The sequence below is a fragment of the Rhinolophus ferrumequinum genome, chromosome 13, assembly GCF_004115265.2.
Source record: "Rhinolophus ferrumequinum isolate MPI-CBG mRhiFer1 chromosome 13, mRhiFer1_v1.p, whole genome shotgun sequence".
NCBI lineage: Eukaryota > Metazoa > Chordata > Mammalia > Chiroptera > Rhinolophidae > Rhinolophus > Rhinolophus ferrumequinum.
Genome location: NC_046296.1, coordinates 70,538,272 through 70,564,582, shown reverse-complemented (window position 1 = coordinate 70,564,582; position 26,311 = coordinate 70,538,272). Strand labels below are relative to the sequence as shown.

General features: G+C 48.5%; 1 protein-coding gene across 15 annotated transcripts in view; it reads right to left on the bottom strand.

The window, feature by feature from the left end:
* Positions 1–26,311, bottom strand: part of MYT1L (myelin transcription factor 1 like) — a 367,369-nt gene that overhangs the window by 82,905 nt on the left and 258,153 nt on the right. For 11 of the 15 annotated variants that reach the window (XM_033124940.1, XM_033124939.1, XM_033124941.1 and 8 more), the window contains exons 9-10: positions 22,208–22,542; positions 3,924–4,901 (exon numbers count right to left, since the gene is read on the bottom strand). In XM_033124940.1, the coding sequence (XP_032980831.1) occupies positions 3,924–4,901; positions 22,208–22,542 (1,313 nt within the window). The remainder of the gene's footprint in view (positions 1–3,923; positions 4,902–22,207; positions 22,543–26,311) is intronic. The other 4 variants (XM_033124945.1, XM_033124950.1, XM_033124952.1 and 1 more) reach the window with 2 other exon arrangements.

Below are 26,311 nucleotides of genomic sequence, written 5' to 3'. Positions count from 1 at the left end.
ACTCTTTAGTGGAATTTCTTCCTTACTGAGTGACATTGTAGGTGCAAATTTATTGGTTGAAATGTATTTTCTTGCGACACTGTTTGGTAGCATGTCAATTCAGGGATTTTCTGAAAATAAGCTGAACTCTCAGAGGGCACTGCAGGCAGACAATCAGACTAAGGAAACCCCGCCCGACAGGGGTGTGTGCAACCACAGCTGTGGCAGAAGCTGCCAGGGCAGCCACTTGGGTTTCCTGGCCTGCACTGGGGGCTAGCGGCAGGCTGCCATGAGCTGTGCGCAAGCACAGAGTCCCAGGGGCTCTGCAGCACTGGGAGGGCAGACAGGCCATGGCACTGCTGAGAAACTACGTCTATGCCCAGGCTTGCCCACAGTTTAGAATGTGCAGGAAGTAACTCCAGAGAAGGTGCTAAGATAAAAAGCTCGGAGCACGTCGTCCCGTCAGTGTGCAGACACGGTTTCTGGGCCCGCTCTGGAAACCCCGTTGTGCAGATTATCAGCAGGGAACGACTGCTCTCTGTATCTTGGTCCAGGGAATGCTATGGGTAAGATTCTCTAGGGACTGACCATCATTACATTAATATCTTATTAATCAAGTTAATCATGACTCTGAGAAAACAAGATGTTTCACTTTTGGTTTAGGACACAGTTCCCATCAAGAGAAAAGCTTGGTTGAAAATCTGCACCTAACGGACTTTTCCTTGTCATCCATGTGAACAGAAACAGACAAAGGACTCCCAGGAATATCGAAACACTTTTGTGTTTACAGAGAACCCTCTTTTCTTTTTAAGCTAGCATTTATTCTACGACGTAATGTGTCTCTTTCAGGTTCTGCAATCTGTTAAACCAGCGCTGCTGTGAGGGAAACAGCCCGACACAACTGTCCACTAATTCCTGCCACTGCTTGTCGAGAACAGTCCCCGACACAAACGTGAAAGTGTGTTGTTGTGATCTCCGCTTCCAGACATCCTACTGGGGCGTCTCTTACGCCAAAAGCCTAGTATTCACTGCCTTGCAAGTCATTTACCAATCGTATCGTCATACTTTAATTCACGTGAGTAGAAAACAGTAAATGCACAGTAACCGTTTCAAAGGAAAACAGTGATTATTTAAGATCATACACTAGAGATATAATTTAGAACCATAAACTAGACAGAAATGACTTTTAAAGGATAGAAATGTAAATTGTAAGCCATTCATCATTAACTGACTCTTTTTCATCAGGACACTTACAGTTTCCTAACAGATCGTATTATTCACAGATTTCAAAAGCGTTCTGGAGCTGAGTACAGGTTTGTGTGAGACAGTGTGGCTGGACTGTCTCGGGTTCTGGAAGCATTAGGGTATAATCTCCTCTCGATGCGTGAGTCCTGGCGGGCTGGGGCCGTTTGCCTTCACCTCCCCTCGCTTGCTTATTCTGGAAATCCCAATTCATCTTGAAAGCAAATGTTGGAGCAAACACATAACAACCAAGCAAGCAAACAGACCAACAGTTCAACTGAAAACTTTGCAAACAATGTCCAGAAAAACAATTGTGTGCTGCTTGATTTAGTATGCCCCCCTCACTCCGTTTCGAGTAGATGCTGGAGGAAAAGGAAGATAGAGGGGTTTCATGATGAACCTCTTTCATTTTAGCTCAAGATTTTGGAATGGTTCCTGATTTATAATTTAAATAATTTTTAGAAGAATGTCTAAATGAGAATTGGCACAAGTGTTCTCTTCATCTTCAATAAAATAAGAGAGGAGCTGAACACAGAGACGGTGACAGGCTACGTGGTTGTAGGAACTGTGCATTGGCCATGCTGGTAAGAGGTCACACACTTTTGTAATAAGCAGGGCACTGCTCTGTTCGCCCCACCTGGGTGTCCGTGCTAGGCTCTGTTTGTTTGGTTCTGAACATAGCTACAAGCATCTTCAAAGGAAACTTGGGGACACTGATAAGACGGAAATGAACTGTGATCAAAAGAAGATCTGGAAAACTGGGGAGAGGCAGAAATCAATGCTTTCCAGCTCATTTGGAAAGTCCAAATCTCCAACCATTCCCCCATTTCAGGGACAAAGCATATCTCACTGTTTACTGTCCGTTCCCACCTCTTTCCCGTTTATTTAGGGGAAATGAGCGGTTTGAATTCCATTTCTTGTAAAACAAAACAAAACAAAACAAAACAAAATAAAACAAAACAACGGTAACAAAACAAAATGAGCTAAAATCTACAGAAAGCTTTGGGATTAAAGGAACCACAGAAACCAAACAAGCAAAGCCAAATGCGCCACATGTTTCCTGGGACACTGCTGCATTTATCAGCCCCAAACTCCACCATGACACCACTCTCCGGAACTTGAAAGCAGAAGCCTAACGCGTGTGTGTCCAGCTGAGCAAACCCACGAGAAAGGACACTTGCTTTCTCAAAATGTTCAGATACGATTCTCAAGTATCCAGTTGAAATTTTCTGAGAGGCTGCGACGCCCTAGAGTTAAAACATACTCTATGTCTCGTAGTCTGTACGACACCCAAAGCAGCCTTGCTCCCCTGAACTGGACCCCCTGCCTTTGGGCAGCAACCTGCCTCATGAGCCGCACCTCGCCAGGGCCTGCTCTCACCTGCGTTACCGAAACGATGTCAGTGGGAGCCCAGTGGGCTCTGGCTAAGGTTTGTGTCCAAGTGGGTTTGGTTCTACTGAAGTCCAACTTGCCCTGGGGTCATGTGCACACATAGAGAGGAGAATACACACCTATGTCACAACAGAAAAGTAGTTCTGGTCGTCTGAAGTTCACACAGAAACTGATGTTCAAACCACCTTCCTGAACCTCGTTATCAGATCCACAGGGAGGAAACTCAGTATTTATAAGAAATAGAATCAAATATAAAACAGGATCTTTTTTGGTACTTATGTGGAAGGGTTTAAGGAATCACCAGTTTTGTCCTTGAAATGGCTTCTTCCTTAGTTCTCTAAGAGTCTCGTAACTGAAATACCCACAGGGCCAAGGTTCTACGTGAGGGTCAGACAGATGTTGTCTCGTGCTGCAAGTGGACACGGCTGCTCTAGCAAACAAGAGTCTCATCGTTCAGGCTGGAAACACATACATACATGTTAGCACAGCGACTATACAGGCACGTGCTTAAATACGGAGCTACATACATGCGAATGTGTGCGCACACACTGCATGAATGGAAACCTCATCACAACTACCGTATCGGGTGGTTTTCAGGGTCTTATAATAAAATAAGCACCGTAACCGTTTCCACAATGAATGGGATGGAATCAGTGACAGGGAATGACTATAGTGAAAAAAATCGCTATTGATCTCAGCTGAGGACACACCACGCTTTGCATAGCAAAAGGCTCCCATTACTTCTTACTGTCCTAATGATAATTAATGTGCACACACTGCCCTTATGTCATTGGTCATTCTATTACTGTTCAATTTCTATCAGGGATGCTTTCTATGGAGGAGGTTTTATCAATAACTGTCATTTGATGAGAATTTTATAAATCATGATGCCACCTACCCATCCAATTTACAAAATGTGTGCTTCATCCCTGGTTGACTGTTACACAAACCCTTGCCACTCCGCATAGATTGTCGTTCATTTCTAAGAACACAGGCTCATCCTCACGTTTCCTGTCACATGCTGTGTTTGTGCCCTAACCCTTCTTTCCAAGACATGCGGTTTTCCCTGAAACACCACATGATTCATCTGCTCTGGCAAAGAGACATGGAGCTGCTGTGTGTACTTCTCATTCAAACTGTATTTGCTCTTCAGAAACATAATCCTGAAATGTCATTCTGGAATCCACCCCAAGAACTATGCCTGAGGGATGTAATTTCATGTGTGGGTGCTATAACCCTAGACTATCACTGACACGTTTTACTCTAGCTCAGGTTTTCATCAGGCAACTTACGTTAGGTAGAAATATTACCTTTACCATAGTATGGCTTTTTGACATGGCTGTCACTGGATTTAGGCTTTCTGTCCTCCCCGGGAAGCTGTCGTGGAGACTGCTCCTCATATGACCTCATGTTGTCCCGCCGGCCAGCTTCCATCGCCATTTTGTCCCTCATGGCCTTTGCCCTTTCAGTTTCCAAAGCAATGGCCTTCTCCAGGAGGGTCAAGTTCCCCTTGGTCATGTCAAACACTTCCTCAGACCTGTCCGAGTTCACAGAGGTGGTGTCGTCATCTCGTTCATGATATCCGTCCTCCTTTGCACAGCTGGAGAAAGTTCTCGACCTGGGACTCAGCTGTTCCTCGAGCCTCATCAGGTTCATCATGTCGGAGTAGCTCCTGTCCGGCGTTCTTCCCGAGAAGTCGTCCTCTTGCCGGACATGCTGACGGAGGCTCACGTTCGGCTGCTGGCCCCGGTCCTGCGGGTTGGTCTCGCTCAGCTTCCGGGCCAGGTCGAAGCACTGATTGCGCAGGCACTCCAGGCTGCTCAGGCACACCTCCTCGTCGCTCTCCTCCACCATCTTGTCCACGAGCCCGTTGTTCACGGGCTTCCCCAGCATGACGTAATTCATGTTCCTGTTATCTTGCTGTGACATGGTGTCGGCGTAGCTCCTGTCATTCATGTTTTCTGCCAGCACCACACCGTGTCCTTGTGCTAACAATTTGAGGGAGTCCACCGTCTCTCTAACGACATCACTGTCTAAGTCCAGACTCAGCTCGCCTTTCCGACCCAGGTGCTCGTTCTTGTCACTGTCGTCCTCCAGACTGTTGGACGTGTTGCTGTTCATCTCCGACTCAGTCCGGGCCCGGTACGCCGCATCCTCGGCGATCTTGCCGAGATTCAGCAAGGACTTGGCGACCAGCTCGTCGTAATTATCATACTCGTCGTTATTATTATCATCCTTTTCTGTGTCTTGCATTATTCGACTATTGTGACAATTCATTTGATGGTCTTCTGCAAAGAAAATAAAAAAAACGGACAAAAAAGGAAAGAAAAGAAAAAAATGGCTAGAACGTGAAGTTTAGTTGCAAGAGCATGGACAGCAAGTCAACTGCAAGGCAAACCCTGGTCATCGGACCACAGACACTTCATCCCACTTGCAGCTCCGTTCACAGCATTGACGTAAAGAAAACACATTGTGCTAAAAACACCCCCAGGAGGCCATTTTAAATACTTGCTATACAGTTTTAATTTCCTTAATGACTCTTCAAATAAATCAGCATACATGGTAGATGTAATTTAAAAATATTAATTTTTCATTATTTCTAAATTTTGAAAATGACTTATTTTCTTTATTGGCTTCAATATTTACAACCCAACTAGATGCGTAGTAGTTACATCCATCATATTACTAGACTTTGTAAGAGTTTATGAACTTTACTTGTTTCAACTGTTAAACAGATGCTCGCAGCAATTGCTTTCAGACTGTTTGTTCTCACAGTGGTGCTCGGGCCACGCAGGACACGGCCTCAGGTCCTCGAGGGGCCACACAGAGACACCATCTACATTGTACGCTCAGTATCAGAAGCATGCATTTGGGGTGAATGGAGAGTCGTTTTGACTTTGACGCCTTGGAGACAATTTATCATGAAGCACACGAAGCAGTAGGAATGACAAAGTGAGAGTTCAGAGACTAAATCTGACTGGCTGTGATTCCTATGAGTATGTCAACACGTTTGAGAAGGTGGGAGGGCTAAGTTCACAGTGACCAAAAGCGTATAAAAAACAGGGTTCAGAGGAGAGGGTGCAATTGGGTCACATACAATACAGCACTGAATTGGACCCACAGTGCTGTCACGTTCATCCTCCCCACGGCCTTAGGACACTTCTGGTGAGCTGGCAGAAATAATGTGTGAAGAACTGTCATACCCAATCTCAGACAAGTATCTAGGAAATTTGCTTAAAAAAGACCATGTTAAAAATCACATAAAAGCCCTGCGTTTCATCTGAACTGTATCCTGTTTAACACTCTAGGGATATTTGGGACACACAGCTCTCTTCACCCCGCTACATCACGGTTCCCATGTACACTGACAAACACAGAGAATAAACAACGCATTCTCATTTGTACCCCCCAACCCTTCGGCTGGATTTGATTAACTGCAGGCCACTGTCACATCTGTTCTTTGTTTCTGTGACTAAAAACCAGAGTAAGAAGGGTTCTGAAAGTTTACTGATGAGAGGAAGAAATGAGGGATGTCGACTAGTAGACACCAGCTGTTGACAAGGGCTGGGACGGGGCCCCCAGCACTTTCCTGATGGGCCTCATGCTGTCCCCTCAGAAAGGGCTGTTGCTGGTGGAGCAGTCTGATGCTTCAACACATCAACAACAGAAAACAACATCCTTGCCAGCCCACACACCGAACCGATACATTTAAAAAATCTAACAATTCTCTAAACATTAGCAAATCAAATTTGCATATATTAGTCATAGAGATTACTAATTGTCTGAAACAAAAATGGTGTCTCTTCTGAATAATTCCTATGAATGCTTTTCTTAGTATGAGGATATGCGTTATCCCAAAGAGTAGCAAGAGGAAGGAGACCCAAGCGGTGAATGCAATTGGAAAGCTGCGGACACGTGCCCTTACGTGCACGTCACACGCTGGCCCAGGGCTCAGGCTGCTAAGAAGTGAAGGCAACCCTGCTTGAGTAAAGTTTTGAAAATACGCAAGTTATATTCTCCTCTCAATTTATACACTTTGATTCTTGTGTTCATGGGCTGTGACCCGAGAAGTGGCCTCAGGATAACCGGCCTATGTTACCTCCACAGAGTGAGTGGTGATTTTGTACCTACGGGGAACCGGCCATGAGATGAATGCACAGCGACGGTGTGAAAGCGAGAACACATGCGACATCCCACAGCATTTTAGAAGTTGAGTCAGAGAAGAAACCACAGTCAGGTAAGATTTACAGTTTTATGATCTTCTCTTAATGCACTCTTGTGAAACGCACCTTACCACCCTGGAGAACTCGGAAAGGAGGAAATCAGGGGAAACGTGTCATCTCCTCACTGGACACGACAGCGCCCCACACGCAGGAGCCCTCCCCCCGATGGACCTCTGTATGAACACGACTGTAGTGACTTCTCATTTTCTGCATCTCAGGGATCTCCAGCTCCTTCGTCCCCAGCAGGCAAGGCTGTGCTGTTATTTCGGAGCCTCCCAACCGCCTTACATGCTGCTATCATCTCACCTTGTTGATAACCGGATACCCATTCATCTCCCCCCCCACTCACAAGTTACCCCTCCCCCCAGGGAGCCGAAAACAAACACAGGTCCGCTTCTTCACACAGCCTTACAGCCACACAAATGGAAGCTGTAAACAAGCTGAGAATGGGTGTCCTCGCCACCTGAACCCTGGGGTGGGGTGGGGGGCACATGTCGCCTCCAGTGCCCCTTCCAGCTCTGGGCTCTGACAATGGGGATGGTGGGGACAGCAGGGCATCTGCAGGTTGCATGTGGGGTCAGAAAAGAATGAAAATGGAAGAAGTGATCCGGCCTGGTCCAGGTCACTCATTTGCTGGTTGTGTTGTGTGATACAGTGACCAAGGCCTGGCTCCTCTCAGAGAGCTGTCACCAGGACCCTGGGATGAGTCGTGACAGCCCCCACAGGGTGCCAGTACCGTGCACACGGGCTGGTGCCTCGTCATGGATGTGCTGCCCGCACAGCAGATGGCAGGATAAGCAGCCACTGGTAGAGGAATCAGGGACACTTGCCTAAGTGAAAGGTATTAGCATGTGGCCGCACAGACTACTGCAATGCTGGCTCTTCTTCCAGGTGACCAGCCCGAAGTGTTGTCCGAGGCTGGGCCACCAACAGTGGTGAGTATGAGAATGGCCAGTGAAACGGCACGAGGGACCGAAAATCCTGGCAGGTTAACAGAATTTCTTAGGTTACTGGTATTTAACTGTTTCAAAACACATGTGAAATCAAATCAAGTCTTAATTATGGACTAATGGAGGGGACGGTCAGTCAATGTGTCAACAGCAGGTTCGCAATATGTGCCGCACGGCGGGGCGGCTCCCCACATCCACCCCACTCAGCGCGAGTGTTGTCAGGCCACCTTCCCTCCTCGTCATGTCTTGCTGAGGCTGGTGGCCACCAGTGGGTGGGCCGTGGGGACGACCAGGACCCTCTGTGTCAGTTAGGGGTGAGCAATATGGTAGCAACAGCCCACAAATGAATATTCCAGCCAGAAAAACCTGATCAGACAGCTGGGCTAGTTCTCCGGGTGATTAACTTGATCCAACAGGGAGAAGGCCTTTGTGATGGAGAAGATCTCTGACCAGGAGCTATTTTACAGCCCAGGTTCACATCCTAAGGAAACGAGCAGAGCTCCTGAGGGGAGGTTTCCTGTTTGAAGTGTATCTGCCAGCGAAGCTGCACAGCGGAGCTCAGCGGCCTCCCCTGCTCCAGGGCCAGCCCAGGTGCAGCCCAGGTGCCACTTGCAGGATTTTCATGCGGGGGGATGAGGGATGCGTTGGTCCAGCGCGCTCGTAGGCCCTGAGTCCACAAAGCAGAGGCATTTCGGTGCTGAGCCCACGTGCCCTTTCAGTGTCTCTGTCACCAATTATAAACCTCGTTTTTCTGCTGTTACATGGGTAGTTTTGATTCCTATGTGAGCTTTATGAAATGTGGTGGGCCTGACTGTATCTGCTTTGAGTCAGATTGTTATCAACAATTGGGGCTCAATCATTACAATTAGGAAACCCACAAAGCTTCTTAAACAACAAGAAATGCAGTCACATAGGGTGTTTGTTCCCCAGCTTCACGACTAGAATCGGATGTGGCTGGAACCCTGTGGATCACATCCTTACAAACACAAGCACTGGCTTTCTGCACTTGTCTCTACAATACACATCCGGAACACGACTTCTGATCCCTTCAGGACCCGTACTGACTGTGTCACTGTGGCTTTCTGGCCATCACAACAGGCCACAGCCAAGTAGATATATAACTCACTAGAGAACATAGAAGAACAAACAGAAAGGAGAGACACGACTTCAAAGCAGAAACAACTGTAGACTTTCGCAGGTCACAGAAGACATGGTCTAAGCATGCGTCCAGTGTGTTTCAAACAATGAAAGACCTCCGTTTTATATGGCGTTAGATAGGTGTTCCATTTCGACTAGACATCAACATCGCAATTCTTTTCTGACTTGTAAACACAGAAGTGCGACAATGCATTAGACTCGAATGAGAAGACAATGGTGCTTACTAGGCCTGTCACTGAGAAGGGGCCAGCTCAGCACGCAGCTCTTCACACGACTGTGAGGCACATGTGCCCGTGTGCAGCAAGCGAACCAGTGAGCTCGGAACAAGGGCATGTGGCTATTGGTCCTCACAAATGCCTGCAGTGACGCTATGAGAGGTGCAGGGGACCCTGCTGTTCCCTCTTCAGGTGACAGCACAGAACCCCAGCGAGGTTACTGTTCTCCTGTCACACTGCTGAGTGATAGCGGATGCCACTCCGGAGTCCTGGGAGCAGAGCCGCCTGTATTTCCCCAGCAGCAGACCTGCCGACTCACTGACCAGGTTTGGACGCTCCTTCTAGACTATTTCCAGTAGAACTTCTGCTCTCGGCTCATAGCCACTTCACCAGCCACATGGACGTGTGGTTGCTGTGTTCCCGGTCACAGTGGTCTGGTGTGACTGAGGACAGTTATAGCACCAGCCACTGAGATGTGTGTGGGGACCGCCAGCTTAGTCAGCCCGTCACCTACCAGGGTCCTGACTAGTGAAGTTAGGTCTGACGTAGAAAGGTTTGGAAAGGAGGCCCATCCTGGGCTGATCCTCTAGAGAGCACGGTTCATGACACAGGTCCCTGAAAAGCACGAGGGGAATGAGTAGGGGGACGGTGGGAGACAGGGCGGAGATTGTGCAGAGAGGCTGGGAAGGGTGAGCTCTGCTCACAGCTCTTCCCCAGCCATTAGCCCTGGGACCCTCCGAAGTCTTCCTCTCCCCATCTGAACAATGAGGTCCTGAACTAGAAGAAGTCTAAGACCCCTTCGCACTCAAAAGACCCTTGCCCCAGCTCAACACGAATGAAAGGAGAATATTGAAGGGGAGGATGGGATAGAGGTGGGATGAAGTGCGAGTCCTATACTGCCAGAACATTCCAGATCAGTCACCTCTCTAGACGTAACCATCATATTTTCTAATTCTACTATCCTACTTAATGTTGCTGTTGGTCTTTTTTCCAGTTTCATGGCGAACTATTTAGACTACGTCTATCCATGGTCACAGTTGAAATAGTGGCTTCTGGGTGGTGGGCGGTTAAATTTTCCTAGCTAAGACTTGCTCTCCTGACATGGCCACCTTTTCCAGGGTCAGCCACTGTCATTTCCTTAGGCTCATAGAATCCGAGTGCTGGAAAGGACTATAGAACTAATCCAGTGAAACTCTCCCCCCAATTTGAATAAGCCTGCTTGCCCTCAAGATTGGCCTTGAGATTGGCGAGTCCCACGTCGTCACCCTATGCTTCTCGCACCACCTCAAATATTTTCCCATCATGTGATACTTCCCTCACTTCCCAGAACTTGTGAATATTCTAGGAATTATAAAACAATATAGTCTCAAAGATAAGTCACCAGCAAATAAAAGACTCGAGGAAGAAGGCATTTCTCGGCTTCAAGCAGGAACGACCACGCTGGGCCTCCCCACATCCCACGCTGGAGAGACGAGCCGCTGAAGGGCAGGCAGAGGCCACCTGACTGGCAGGGATGCTGCACCCACAGCGAACCCCCAATATAAACGTGACCCGAGAGGGTCACAGAACCGCTGCTGGAGGCAGGGTTCTAAGTGACAAATTTCAGACCTTTTCTAAATACACGTCTCCTAATGGAAGAGCCTACACATGGGTGACCTTGATTTTTCAGCTTAAACTATGAGTGCGTACGGGACCTCAGGGCAGAGTAACAAGTCTGTCCCTGCAGGCCACTCTGGGGTCCCCATAAGGGCCCTCTATTCTCCGGTACCCACCGGCTTCTCATTTGCTCAACAGACACAGACCTGGGGCTCCTCCTACTCTGACCCATCTGCTCTCATTCAAAGCACAGGCATTTCTCTACCATACTAGTCCTCCAACCCCAAAGCTGCGAGGGCGACTATTCTAGTCAATCGGTGCCGTCAGCTCCAGCACAAATTCACCCACCAGCCAGCACTGGTGGATATGCCCTGAAGGGTGGGACTCGGACACATACCACACACCGCACTGGGGGCCACGAGCATGGTGAAGGGCTGTACAGATGAATAATAAAACAGTCTCTTAAATGTCGTATCAAGTGAATTACTGATAAATGGCATATGATTTCCTTATTGATGTAGCCAAGCCTGTTAATTTTGGCAGCTAGAATTAAAGAATTTAATTCTTAATTAGAATATAGGCATAGGCTTTTACTAAATGTTTCAGTTGCTTTGGTTGTCACGTGGCTTCTGGTCAAAGGTTAAGAAAGTCGGCCTGCAGAGCATGTCTCAGAAGAAATGCTTACACTTTGCTGAGAGAACAGGAAAATACAGCGAGCTAAGCACAAGATGGCAGTGGCCTAAACCTGGTGCTTGTCAGATGTCTAGTCCCTGCTTTTTGCTTTAAAGGTGGTGTCCCTGATGCATGATTCTGAGATATTTGCAGAATCCTGGTTCTCCGTTCCAGCAACTCTTGTTCCCACAACATAATTTTGTGTCTCTGTGTCAAGCAGAAGGAGGTAACTTCAAGGTCTTGAGCAGAATTTCTGAGTTTGTTCGGCAGAAGGAGGGAATGTCTTCAGGGTAGCTGCGACAGCTGCTGGTGCCCAGGAGTCTGATGTGACAAAGCATCATCTGTGACCAAGGGAACACAGACTTCTCTCAGGTCCCTGGAGCTCCCCCGCCCCTACTCCCCAGCTGCCTAAAAAACCCCTACTTTTGCTTTTTGGGGGAGATGGATGTGAGAGCTCTTGCTCCCCGTCCTCTCGCTTTGGCCACATCCAAGAAGCCGCCATCTGTCCCCAAGCACCGGTGTCTCAGTGCTTTGGCTGACTAGTGCATCGTGCTCATGAATCTGAATTTTGGGAGATGATTCTGCAACACTGACTGTGAAACAATATTTAGAATTAGCTGGGATTTTTTTTTTTTAATTAAGGAAAGTAGAAATACTGCATGTCAGGAGTAATCTCCCCACATTGTATAAATGAAACAGTGAGGACCTGTGGCTGATACGTTCTGACTTGGCAGGTATGTCGCTGTGTGGAGGTGGACGGTGCATTTTCTCAGAACCTGAGGAGGAAGGCTCGGCCAGCCTCTGGGGTCCTGATCTCGTTGTTCTCAGAGAGGATGGAGGACAGGGGAGCTGAGCTGCACTGAGGCCCCTCCCACACTGGCCTCACACCCTTGTCACCTGTGTGCGCTGTGTAGGTGGAACAGCCCGACGGACACTTGGGGAGATGACTGGTGTTGTGCAGGGTGGCCCCCCTCTCCGATATGTCTCCAGAGCAATTTCCTCCACCTTCAAGGGCACCATGTTCCCCGGGGCCTTCACTCTGGGTCTTTCTAATAGTGTCACTTTGTTCTGATTGGCACTAATCACCAGGACATGATTTTGGTGAATGACATGCAATCACCCAGAGTATATTTCCAGCCCCTTTTGCTGAACCGCTTGTTGCTTCCCGTTTATTTCTGGGCTTCCGTCCCACTTGCATGCAGTCGGCCACGGGCCAGCTCTCTGGCTTCCAGGATCAGGTGGTTCCGCCCTCTGTCGCCGCCGCCCAGGGCGGCCATCCTTGCAAATCACTGCACTCGCGCACCAGGCAGGTTGTATGTGTCACCCCTGCTGTCTGCAGACCAGTCATGTCCCTCTAAATGTTTACTGACTGGCATCTGTCCCTGCCTAATGCCCTCCCTACGACTGAAAGGCAGCGTGTGGACCAGACGCATGTGGCACGCCCACGGACACCTACTGTCTGGTCACAGTAACCCCAGATGTGCACAGAGGACACCGGGCGGGAAGATCTGGCACTGCCCACTGAGCTGAGCCAACATGTCTCTCGACAGGAGACTAAGGTATGGAGAACAATGCCACCTACGATTCCAGGCACGGGTAATTTCAGCAGCCTTTTATTTACTTGGGGCAAACACTGATATTTCTAGATATCTTCCTCAAACTCCAAAATGCAAAAACTTTGGAGAGGGCGGCATATAACCCCTGTTTATCAGATCACAAATCCGTAACTGTCACAATGTTACTGGGCCGGTTCTGAGGGGTCTGCAGGCCCCACAGCCTGTTGCTTCCTTCCTCATCTAACAGCTATTTACTGAGCTCCATTTAGAGCAGAACAATGAGCCAAAGCCCCAAGACCCTGGCAGTCACGGAAGTCACACTGTAGTTGGAGAAATAGAAACAAATAGAGAATAAATATAAACTAGGGTGTTGGGTAGTGGCTGTGCCTTGGAGAAAATGAAGCAGAACCGGGGGCAGAAAAGGACAGGTGGGTTTACTTCAGTAGCAACAGGGCAAGGCTGCTTGGAGAAGGTTATGTTGGGCAGAGACTTAGAGGCTTGAGGAAGCGCGGGAGTGAAAGCACATGCAGGCGGAGAGAGCAGCAAGGCAGTTGTGCGTGACAGAGGACACGGGTTTTTCCATTATGAAAATTCCTCTTACTGACCTTTAAATAGCACGTCTGGCTAGGGGCTACCGGTTTGGCCAGCATGTGGTCAGTACGAGGAAGCTCGGCAGGACCTGAGGTCTGATGGTGATTTTTATAACGTGCATGTAACACGAGTGCACGTAATTTACACGTGCTGATGTAACGCAAGTTTTATACAAACCGCCCATCAGCAGACCACTGTGTGTGCAGGCGACAGCTCCTACTGTGTCCTCATGTCCTAAGCACTTTCATGGCCTGGGCCCTGGTTTGCAGGGTGAGACTCTGGTGCTGACCATGTGGCCTGAGCAGAGGGCCACTGTTTATCCGCCTGACTCCCGGAGAGCCACAGCCTTGCTCATTTTTCCTGTGAGTGTATCTCACAGAGGTGCCCAGTGAACTCTGACGTACGAGGATAAATTCAGCAGGGAGGCAGAGCTCCTGGGCAGATGCCTAACCCACCGCGGCTGCGGCACAAGAAGTAGCTCTGCTCCCCGTGGAGCCCTCCTGTGTGCTGGGAGACTCTTGGTTTCCTCCTGTCTTTAGGAAAGGTGGGTGTCATGTGTCCCATTTCACGTCTTGAGTTAGATCTTATGGTTGTGCAGCAAAACCTCCCCACAGCCTGAGAGGAGGGAGAATTCTGACTGGTGGGGCAAAAGCACACATCACAAATTATGACAAATACTTGAGGAGGCTAATTGCATTATTGATTTTAAATGCCGTCCAGTTTAGAAGCTAAAATGTGATTTAAAAATTTTTATTACACTAAATGAGACAAACTGAAGGAAAAATAACAATTTTCACAAGGGACCCAAGTTGCATGATAACTTGTAATGTAGAAATTGTGATTATGTTTCTTTCTCAAAATGTTTATTCATTAGGGAATCTAAACTAATGGAATGTGAATGAATGAAGTTTCATTTATTCATAAAGTTATTAGGACCTTTCTACTTGATGACATTTTAAGTATCTGCTTATCTAAATATGGGGACTTGAAAAAATAAGGTATTTGTATCCCTACCCAGAGAACAAGCCAACAGATGGAGACAGACTGAAACATGCCAACCAGTTACCCCCCACCCCATCTCTCTCTCTCTCTCTCTCACACACACACACACACACACACGCACACACACACTCTCACACACACACTCACACACACGCATACACACACTGTCTCTCACACGCACACACACACACTCTCTCACACAAACACACACACTGTCTCACACACGCACACACACTCTCACACACACACACACGCACACACACTCACACACACGCACACTCACACACACACACTCTGGCTCTCTCACACGCACACACACACACACACACTCTGTCTCTCACACACGCACACACACTCACACACACTCACACACACACACACAGTCTCTCTCACGCACACACACACTCTCACACACACGCACACACACACACTCACACACACGCACACACACTCACACACGCACACACACTCTCAAACACATGCACTCACGCACACACACACACAAACACGCACACACACGCACACACTCTCTCACACATACACACTCGCTCATGCACACACACACGCACACATGCACTCACGCACACACTCTCACACACACACTCGCTCACACACGCACACACACTCTCACACGCACACATGCACTCTCTCACACGCACACACACTCTCACATGCACACATGCACTCTCACACGCACACATGCACTCTCTCACATGCACACACACTCTCACACGCACGCACACACACACGCACACACATGCACACTCACACACGTGCACGCACACACACACTCACACTCTCACAAACAGACACGCACATACACTCACACACAGACTCTCACACATGCACACACACACGCACACACACGTGCACGCACACACACGCACACACTCACACACGCACACATGCACACACACACTCACAAACAGACACACACACACACTCTCTCATATACACACGCACACACACTCACACACACACGCACACACACACACTCACACACACGCACACACACACGCACACACAGCTCGGAGGGTTTCCAAATTAACCGACCACCTTGAGCATTTCCCACCCGGCAGAGCAAAGCTGCCCTTGCCCCTGTCCTTGCTGTAAATCAGGGAGAGGAAACGAACCTGTGAAAATTTGGGGCCTTCTGACTCCCAGGGCACTTTGGAGTAAACGTGGCTGCTCCAGTGTCTGGTGGGAGGAAACCAGAGGGACACTGGGGTCTGTCACTTGCATTCTTGTCGGCTGATTTCATCCCCATCGGGCAGAAAGGAGTCTCACCTGCTTCTGAACACCCTTCAAAACAGCACAACAGTTTTCCCGGGTAACCTAACGTTTACCAGTCCTCAGTATTGGGAAACTTTTGTTACATGTTCAGATCACACCTTTAAAGCTTCCACCTCAGTGTATGATATCTAGCTCTGCCCTTTGGGAAGAACCCCAACTCACACTTCTTCAGGTGCACACTTCTCTTTCAGACTATGTTATGTGTTTCTTTGGGGTGAAGTGTGAAGCCTCTTTAGTGCTTATGTCCCCATGGAGCCCAGTGCACTTCTGGGTACAGAGGAAATACATCCCGTTTTTGAAATGAGCTGTCACCATGCTCTGAATCCTTCAAATTATATATTTGCGACGCACAGCCATGGCCTTGGGCTCAGAATCATAAAGGAGCTCGAGTAAATGCACGGAACAGTGAGACTGCGCAGGAACCAGCCGCAGCCACACCGGCTGCGTCATACTTCTGAGCTGCTCCCCTCTCTCGTGCACTTGTCTACAGCGCAACTTTTTCAAGCTTCGAAACAAGACGGGAGGGTGAATGAAGGGAAGTATTACCATCCTACACCTTGGAAGTCAAACCGAGGTCCCATGAGAGTCGGTGACTTGCCCAGGACGTGCGGCCCAGCCGGCGCTAGACGGCACCTTACCATGGTCTTGATTCCAACCTTTGATAAACTAGCATTTGGAATAAAAATTAACAAGACAATGTAGATAAGCTGGTAATTCCTTCAAGTGGACCTTAACAAAAAACTAGATGTATTCTCTCACATCTTTTATTTCTCATTGGTACATAAAAGAGATTTTCCCCAGTATTTTATGCATGCTGCTTGCATCTTAAATGTACGTGACATTCTTTCTCAGCAAGCTTTCTACTTTGTATTGAAGTGTCTCACAATTCATGAAATATAAGATTTAATTATATTTTATAGCTATGCAAAATTAATTTGCATGAAGGAAGTTTTATTTTTACCACAGACTGATACCTAGAAATGTCAAATTCTGCATTTACTCAATTAGAAGTGACAGGGCCGTACACTTCTACATCATCTGCTCACTGAACTTCCTAAAATAATGCCTTCGTGGATGTAAGGAAAGATGATAAAACTCGCGGTGTCCTCCCCCACTGTGTCCACGCTGCTCTCAAGCTGAAACCTTGCATACTAATCGTCTTTGTTTCTCTGTGGGTCTCAGAACTCACTGCGTTTTCTGCTGACTGCAGTAGAAAACGGGTTGGCTAATTCTGGTTTTCACAGTCTGCCTTCATTTCAGTTCACTTCCCTCGTCAGGGACACACCCCTGAGAACCTTCGAGGATAACTGGCTAATCAATACGAGAACACAGCCCTAAGGGGAGTTTGGGGAACTCAGAGGCCACAATCCACACCCTCAGCACCTCCATTCTGTTGTCGTCTTATGAAAATTCAAGGCCATCCATTGAAAATTGTCATGATGTTTTGGTAACTTGGGTCCTAGTGCAGCACCCTGTTGGAAAGAAAAAACTGCCCTGGAATCTTGGCAATTTTTAGAAAGGTTCTTGTTTCTGTGGGGAAGAATTTATACAGGGTGGGTTTTGCCTTGGATTTGTTTCCAAGAAAGTTCAGTGCCGTGACTGAGGAAAGGGCCTGCTGGAAGCTCGGCCTGCGCTCAGGGTGGGTTACGGTGAGGGCATGGGGGCGTGAACGCTCCGGCACCGAAAAAAGCGGCACAGCATGACGACCTCGGGAGGTGACGGGATGAGTCGCAGGACACCAGTGTGACAAGTGGCCCGTGGGTGCCGTGGCGCGTTCCATTCTGCCTCCAGTCAGTTCGCTCTGCCTCGCCCAGAGTGCGCACGTCCTACATTCCAAAAGGTTCTCAAAACAATTGCGCACATTTTCCTTCAAACCACCCACCTCCTGAGATGTGAACTTCCGTGAATGCTCCACACATCCTTGGCCGATACATCAGGGGACCGCGGTGCTGAAGGCAGCCTGCAAGCCTTCAGGAAGGAGGCCTCTGAGCTTTGCCTGATCTGACCCCAAGGCCAAGTGAGCTGCCCTTCAGGTCAACTGTCTGACAGTCCTGAGATGGCTGGGAGCAGCAGGAGAGGACTGAGGTATTCGCAAGTACATTTCAGGAACAGACGCGCGAAGACACACTTGTGTGCTCAGGGCGGAGTGAACATGCATATTCCCTCCAGCCCTGTCACTGGCACACACGTCATGTGCTCAGAAAGCTACACATATGCACTGACACATGCACAGTCAGAGATGTTTTCTTTTTAGTGGGCCGAAGTGTGAAAATAAACCACAACTGACCAGTATTAACTAACCATTTCATCTATACTTCTCAAATCATAAGAATCCAAAAAGATATTTACTGTACCATGTATAAAGGCTGCTGCCAGAAAAATCTGTGAGCCCTGAACAATAATTTTCTTACTGCTAAGATAACAAGGGAACTTTTATTTAATAAATGCAGACTTAGACCATTATAATGCATTTTGAAAATAAAAATTTTCACGCAAAAGACTAGCCTATGAGAGCTCAACTGGATAATAAATATAATTTTGATTCATTAAATATGAACTTGATGTAGGCTGAAATGAATTACTGAGATATTCTTCCCTGTTGTTCAAAAAACCAGAAAGTGATACAAAAAAGAACACTTTTATGAGCTCTGTATTAAGAAAAACCATCAACAGAGTTTGACCATACATCTACCACCTACTGAAAATACTCTGATTTTTCTGAGCCTCAGTTTCTAATGAGTCAAACAAGAGTGAAACAGTTCACGCCCCTACCTGTACTACATACTCACTTCTTAAGCTCATTTCTAAACCCACTGGAAATGCTCATTCTTAACTATATTTTGGTTCATATGTAGCTGCAATGCTGGAGGATCCTTGGAATTAAAACAAATATCTAATTCTCACCTTCTAAATAACGGTCCTTCTATTAGGTTGGTGCAAAAGCAATTGCGGTTTAAAAGGTTAAAAATAACTGCAAAAACCGCAATTACTTTTGCACCAACTTAATATAATCTGTGGGTTCCTACTGTAAGAATCTGGTGGTTTGTATACATTTGTTTCGTTGAAAACAAATCACTCAATAAACTCCACATCTCAGTTTATAACTGAGGTGAAAAACGCGGCTCTGGCTGACTGGATAATGGCAGCCTACTAGCGGAAATACTCAGACTTTGTTGACTCGTAAGGCTGATGGCAGCTTCCATTGTGTCCACGTGGCTCACTCATGCCACCTTGGCTTCTTCATTGTCCGCTCCTTGTGGACGGGCAATGGGGGCCAGCCTCTCCAACGGCCCGGGATGGTGTCCTCTCCTAGTTGTGACTACTTGGCCTCCCTGTTGACGTTAGGCTGCTGTCTGTGTGTCTGTCTGCTAAGAAAAAGGCACAGCCCACCTGGGAGAGAACCTGCTGGCGCCCATGAGTGCAAACCCAGGAACATGAAAGACTGACTTTGAGACGGTGACCAGAAGTCTGGCCATTAGAAGTCTGGCCATTAGACATAAGAAGGTAAAATCAGCAGCTTTTCAGAGGTGTACGATTTTTGCCGAATGCAAAGAGAGGACACAGCACACGGGGCAGAGGTCCTGGGCCGCACCGCAGCACTCCTGTGAAGGTGGTGCCGAAACCCACGTCTGCCGACAGTGACGGTGGCCCTGACTCAGCAGTGGTGAAGGCCAATGTGCCTGGTGAGTGAGGCGATGAAAACAGCGGACTGGGCACATATGTCCTTCAAAGCCCGATTTTACTAAATTCGACATAGCTGAGTTGGATCATGTGAAATGAGTGCTGCATCAACAAAGCTACCTAGTCCCTCTGGTCTAGAATCTTCCTGAAGATTCTGAGCCTGGGGATTTATGAGCTGCCTGGAACATCATCCACCTGAGGTATTTCCATGTGGTACTGGCTGCAGGGGTCCTGCAGCATCTGTCTGTGAGGCTCCTCCAAGGGACACCCCCCACCCCATGACAGAAGCTCGGTAACCCAGTCTCCAGGAGTCAGGCTCTGGCATGACTTCTCCTGGGGGGGCACTTTTATTGGACTGAGAAATCAAGCAAGATGTGGGCGCCTCCTGCAGAGACCACAGTGGAGGGCGCTCCTCAGGCCAGGGCCGTCTGATCTAAGTGGCTCCCTGATTTAGGGTCCGATGGAAGGGTGTCTGTCTGCAAGGGCATCAGTCCACATGCTCTCCAAGGACACTGGGTGACCTGATGGGCTTGTCTTATGACAGCAGCAGCCTGTGGCCTAGCAATCTCCTAACCTGTCACCATGGCTGAACCCTCCTTAGCAGTTCCAGGTGATTCCTTTAAAGTTCATGTAACAGATGATTCTAGAAGGTGCTTAGCTGGAGTTCAGGATGCTGAGTCTGAATTCTGAAACCAGGAACCCCGCGATTGATTACCTACCTCTTAATGGGCATTTGCTTCAGGAGCCCCCTTCCTAATGTGCTCAGGCTCAGAGCCCACTTGTGAGCACAGGTCACCACGCAGGTGTGTCACATGACGGACACCCTGGGGCTACATGATCGCTCTGCCAGTGTCGGTGCCATGCGCTCTCACACACCCACGTCTTATGCCCGCTCACTTGAATTTTCTAAAACAGTCACCAGTTTGACTTATTCCTCTTTTAAAAACAATTATATTCTTAGTCAGAATAAAGAAAGCCCTACAAGTCACATTCGAAAGCCATTTCAATAATGCTCTGACTACTTTTCCAAAACATGTCATTTTGTACCTTTAAAAGGAGACCTTTAAAATATGACCGTAAGTAAACTAAAATTGAAAGTTTAATTTTACAAAGGCGACAGCAGAACCTAAAACCTGGTGCAGACGTGCGGTTAAGGACGCACACGTCCACTTTTCCTACCCTGAGCCACTGCACACAAACAGCCCTAATCCCGAGCATAATGCCACTGTTTTCCAAAGAGAACGAGAATATAAAAGAGCAATATTTTATACCATCTTCATAACAAGCCACGGCCAATCACAAATCATTAATGAGCCTCAACAATTCATGATCTTATCCCAAAATATATACGTTTACTCCAGTAAATGTCTAGAAATAATTTACGAAGTGAGCCTGTTCTCCAGCTTTCCACATATTTCATCACACAGAGCTACTGTTTCCAGCTCTGAGGCTGAAGTTGCCATTGTCGCGTGACATGGGCCTTGTTCACTAAACTGTGATACCCGCACCCACGTCTTCTGAGGCATCCAGTTAGGCTGTCATGAAATGTGTGTGTGTGTGTGTGTGTGTGTGTGTGTGTACAGATACATTCATATATCCATGCGGCATAAATGGTGAACTCTCTTTGTAAGGCCCATAAGGCACTCTAACTACCTAGGACTGCTTCATACAGGTCAGGCTCCTGGAACAAACTGTTACGACTTCTGAAGGATGTAATTTTGTCCGCCACACGAGATGGGCCATGGCTGGCTCAGCGCCCGACCTACTGATCTCATGACGCTCCTGCACTCGCCAGAATGGCTTCCTGGGTATGGAGACATTAGCGGCCTAGAACCCTGGTTCCTGAACAGCTTTGAGCCCGAGGAAGAAGCAGAAGGAAGAAATATTCCCTTCACTTTTAAACACATTTTGGCATTTCTCTGAGGCAAACTCTAAGCCAATAAGACTCTTCTTCAGAAAACTCCCACTTTCTAGAAAAGCAATGACTTTGACAAAAGGACTAGCTTGGAAGTCACGTGTGGAGTCTGACATTAAGGGACACTGGACAGAAAAGCAGAACCACCTTTAGTGCACGGCCCGCACAACCTACCACCCTGGGCAGCGTTTTCCACTGTGAGTCTCACTCACATGCCAGACGCCTTGACCACAAACACGGCCTCGGATATGGAAGCAGGTGACAGGCTGACAAATGATTCCATCTCAGCAGCACCCTCCTCACCCGACATGTGACAATCACCACAGTGAAGCTACGGCCATCGACAGACAAACCTACTTCCCAGGGGACACCCACCCTCGAGGAGGCAGGAGGATTAAGCCACCCACGCCCGGCTTGGCTGGCGACAGTGCCTGCTGGGCGGGCCTCCAGGATGTGCCAGTGACATTTGTCACTGTCTGGAGACAAGCTGCTGGGCTCGTCAAAGGGGTGGCCCGCAGACGTGTCAGCCACGCTCCGTGGGGACCAACGTGAATACCAAGTGGACTGAGCTACACTCTGACATCACACAGTGTAAAGGGATTCTTTAAAACAGGACTTCGGGACAGTAGCAGGGTCTTCTTTCGCATGGCGGGCGACTTCACGTGGGAACCACACGCGCAGCCCAGACACAGACCCAGGACCTCTCGAGGAGCCGGCAGTTTGCCAACGCCGGAGAGATTACCGTTTTCCTCGTCCTCGTCCTCGTCCTCATCGTCGTCCTCGTCCTCGTCCTCGTCCTCCACGTCCTCGCCGTCCTCGTCCTCGTCGTCCTCCTCCTCCCGCTCGGCCTCCTCCTCGTCCTCGTCCTCGTCCCCGTCCCTCTGCTCATCCTCGTCGTCGGAGTCGGAGTCCTCGTCCTCGTCCTTCTCGTCCACGTCCTCCGTCCCGTCGCTCTCATAGCACTCGTCCACGGACGAGCTATCTGCCTTCACCGCAAACGCCTTCCGTTTGGGGGCAGGTTCTTGGGGCTGTTTATCTTGTGTTTTCCTTTTCTTAGCCAGGGGACAGCCGTACACACTGTTAAGGAAAGAGACAGAAAGACCCGCGTTACCAGCTGTGGAGGGCGGGTGATGGGGTCCCCAGCAGCAGGAGCCGCTGCCACCCGGGGCGGAGGGGTCACGTGTGCCTGTCCTCACGCGGGCCGCGGTCTGTCCGGGAATGACCCTGCACAGAGAAATGGCTGCGGGTGTCTGGCGACCATCCACACCCCAAAGCGAGTCCACGCCTTGTTCCTTGTCACTGCCATTCCGCACAATGGCGGGATTCTGATAAAATTCACAAGGCTGTTTTAATGAAACACCTGTATAACATCACGCCCTTCATAACACAGATTCAATGATGTCCATTTTAGAAGAATCAGTTCTCGCACACTGTATTTACTTATATGCATTTATGTGAAATAGAAAAACAGGTGAGTTGTGAGAAAGCTCTGGATAGATTTGGTCTTGTACATTCCATGGACATGTGACACCTTCCCGACAGAACGACCTACTCAAAGGAAAGGGAAGCAGACGCCTGCTGATGCAGGCCCTGCGCCGCTCAAACCTCAGCAGCAGGCCGGCAATGCTGCCTGGTGTGAGCCCCACGCTCCGCGTTACAGAAAACGAAGGCAGTCCTATTGGCGGTCATCACTGAACCGGACTTCGTAAGACCCTCGCAACCTCTTCTTGAACATGGGCAATTTTCACGCACTCGATGATGCAACCACATTTGCTAGTAAGAAAGGCGTGGCAAGATGCAATGAGGAGGGCAGCTGAGAGGGGGCGGGAGGAGACAGAGGGCAGAATGTAAGCAGTGCCGTCAGCGTATGAGGTACGGGGGTGACCAGCCTTCTGCCTCTTAAAAGTTATCACCTCTTAAAATATAATAATCAAAACAAGCATAATACTTACTATAACCAGAAAAAACGAAGACAACAAATGTTGGTCTACACGGCATTTCTAATATGAAATAAACAGGATTCTGAGATTTCTTTTATGTGAATTTTTACATGCTTTGGGGAGACTCAGAGTCAGTCACGTCAGAGACACTGGTTCCTCCCACCGGGCTCGCCTCTCCATCACGCTGTCTCCACCTGACAACCAGTTGGTTTAAATCCCACACCAGCAGTCTTCTTACGAGCAGACTTGAGGATCTGAGCAGACTTGTTGAACGTGGTCCCTCTGTGTTTGTGCAAGCAGTGATTAGCAGACGTAACGATGAGCACTGTGCTCTGCAGCGCTTGCCCCTGCTTTTGTGCTGTCATGACTACTGTTCCACTCCCGTACTGATTATCAATCTTCTCAGTTCATTAACAAAGTGTTTGAGTCGTCTGTTCTTCATCAAAGCTACGTGTACAACAGGCATTCGCTAAAACAGACCCCACCTGGGGCTTTCGCCACCACACTCACCCAGATGGCTGGGAAACGATGGACGGAGCCCCAGCTGACCATATGCTACTCAGTTAGGTTGTTCAAACACCCCCAGCTCAACTTGGCAATGGGAAGCTTCCTCATCTGGTGTAAACCCAGCACTAAGGTGGGTGTTCGGGTTTGATTCTCACACACATTGAGCTGCCCAAAACGTTATGATGGCTCACTTATTGCTCAGACCTTGGGGTTGCAAGGTTTAGAGCACGAGACCGAAGATGGTACCCCTATATTTATTTGGGTTTGTTTTATCTCCGTATCCTTCGTTTTGTAAACCACTGGATTCAATTTTTCAACTATTTGAAATTAGCTGGTCTCAAATGTCCAGGGTCTTCTGCCAATTCACGTACTTTGATGCTCAGTGTTTTTCTATATCCATCAATGCAAACCATAAGTAAAATTGCACTCCTACTACAAACCAATTCTATTTTGTCCCTTCTCTATGTGACCCATTCTCATTGACTGCCAGCTCCTGGTATCCACCGTTAAGGTGACAACCAAGTTCAAGCCCACAGGACAGACCCCATCCTATCTGTGTCAAATAGCACGTGGCTCGAGGACCTGCTGAAACTGACCGATACCTCCTGGTCCACGAGCCCCAGTGGTGGGGAATATTTCAAAGCGAAGCCTTGGAAGGCAGTTCTGGAGCATGTGTTTGGGGATTGTGGATCCTCCTAAACCCACATGCTGTGACCATGATGTCTACTCATGAGGTGGCCAGTGGCCTGGAAGGAGAGAATTTGCATGCGAAGAAGAGTGGGCGCTGTCCCTCTTCCACCTGCAAAAGCCAGCCTGCCTCACGTCACATCTCGACTCGTTCGGGCTCATGTCCATAAACACAAGTTCTTGTAAAAAGACAACAAAACCCCGTCATTCTGGAATGTCCCCAGATTGACAGAAACCACGTGGAATCAATGGTAGAGTCTTAGGAATAACAGGGAAACTGGTATCAAGGTGATACCCAGGTAAAAAACGTGGCAGGTGCCATGACTGGCCCGTCACCCCCAGCTCCCACATGCGGGAGGGTCCAGTTCCACTTCCTGTTTGGAATACACATCATGTCTCAACGGGGTATATTTTCACCTACTGTGCTGAGCACTTGCTGGGCTCTTTGGTTTGAAAGTCAGCTCAGGGAAATTTTTTGGATTGCTTCTTGCACCATTTTATCCCTATTGCTCACTCTGTTCTCTTGTCCTGGAATTACTATTATTTGGATGTTGGCAGGTTCTTTCATTGTCTTATCTTTTCTCTCCATTTTGCCCCCCTATAGATTTGTCTTTGTAAATGGGAGATTTCTTCAAATTTATCTTCAATTCTTCTCTTGAGTGTTAATTTCTTGCTATCTTTCATTTCTCTAAAATTCTTAGAGCTCCTCATTGTTTTCTCAATAAACATCCCGACTCTTTAGAATATTACACTTTTTTGGACAATGCCTTTCTCTGCGTAACCTGTTTTTGCCAAGCTGTCTTTTCTGCTATATTGTTTTCATCTCAGAGGCTCCCCACATGGCTAATCGTTTGCTGTCCACTCACATTTAGGGTGGGGCCGGAATGACCATGCGCGTAAGGGGCAGCAATCTGACGAGGCTGCTTGCCAGCTAAGCCGACTCAAAGAATTTGGTTTTCCTCTTCCCCTTTCCACTGGGGAGGTGGGTGTGACTCCCCAGAGAAGGCTCCTTCAAGTTCCCAGTGGAGGAGGGTCAGTGCTGGCAGACGAGGTGCTCGGAGTCCAGTGTGGCAGACGCCAGGGTCTCCATCTTCAGTGCAAAGATGCCCACTCAGCCTCCTGCTGGGCCTCGGCTCTCCAGGTGACCAGACACCTTATTCTCTCTAGAGGACAGTGCTTTAAGCTTGTTCCATCTCGAGAGTGAGCTTGTCTGGCTCACAGAGCGGAGCTGTAGATTGGGGCCTCTGCTTCAGACCCACCATCACCAATGCCTCCAGAAGAGGCTGGAACCCCCCATTCTGGAGTTTGGAGGTTTCCGTCACAGGCGTCAGTGCCGCCTAGGTTTCAGCTTTTGTCGAGGCGGCTGTCTGCTAGGTCAGATGGTCCTCAGCCCTCTGCTGTCTGGCTACCCAAACTGCGATGCCAGCCCCTCCTCTCCCAGGATTCCCCAGTGGCCTTTTGCCTTAAAGAACCAGTCTCTGCTGTCATTTTAGTGAGGTCCGCAAGGAGTACCAGCCAGCAAGTGTGTGCAACCCCATCTTAAACTCAGACACCATCTATGTAATTTTTAAGAACTGAAATGTGGCTATATCCTCCGTATAGAACTGTACATCTCCCTGTGCACCCCCATTCAGCCTTCGCTGTGGTTCCCCACTTTCCATTATTTGCACCCTAAAGTCCATGCTCACTCAGGACTGCACGGCCTGGAATGC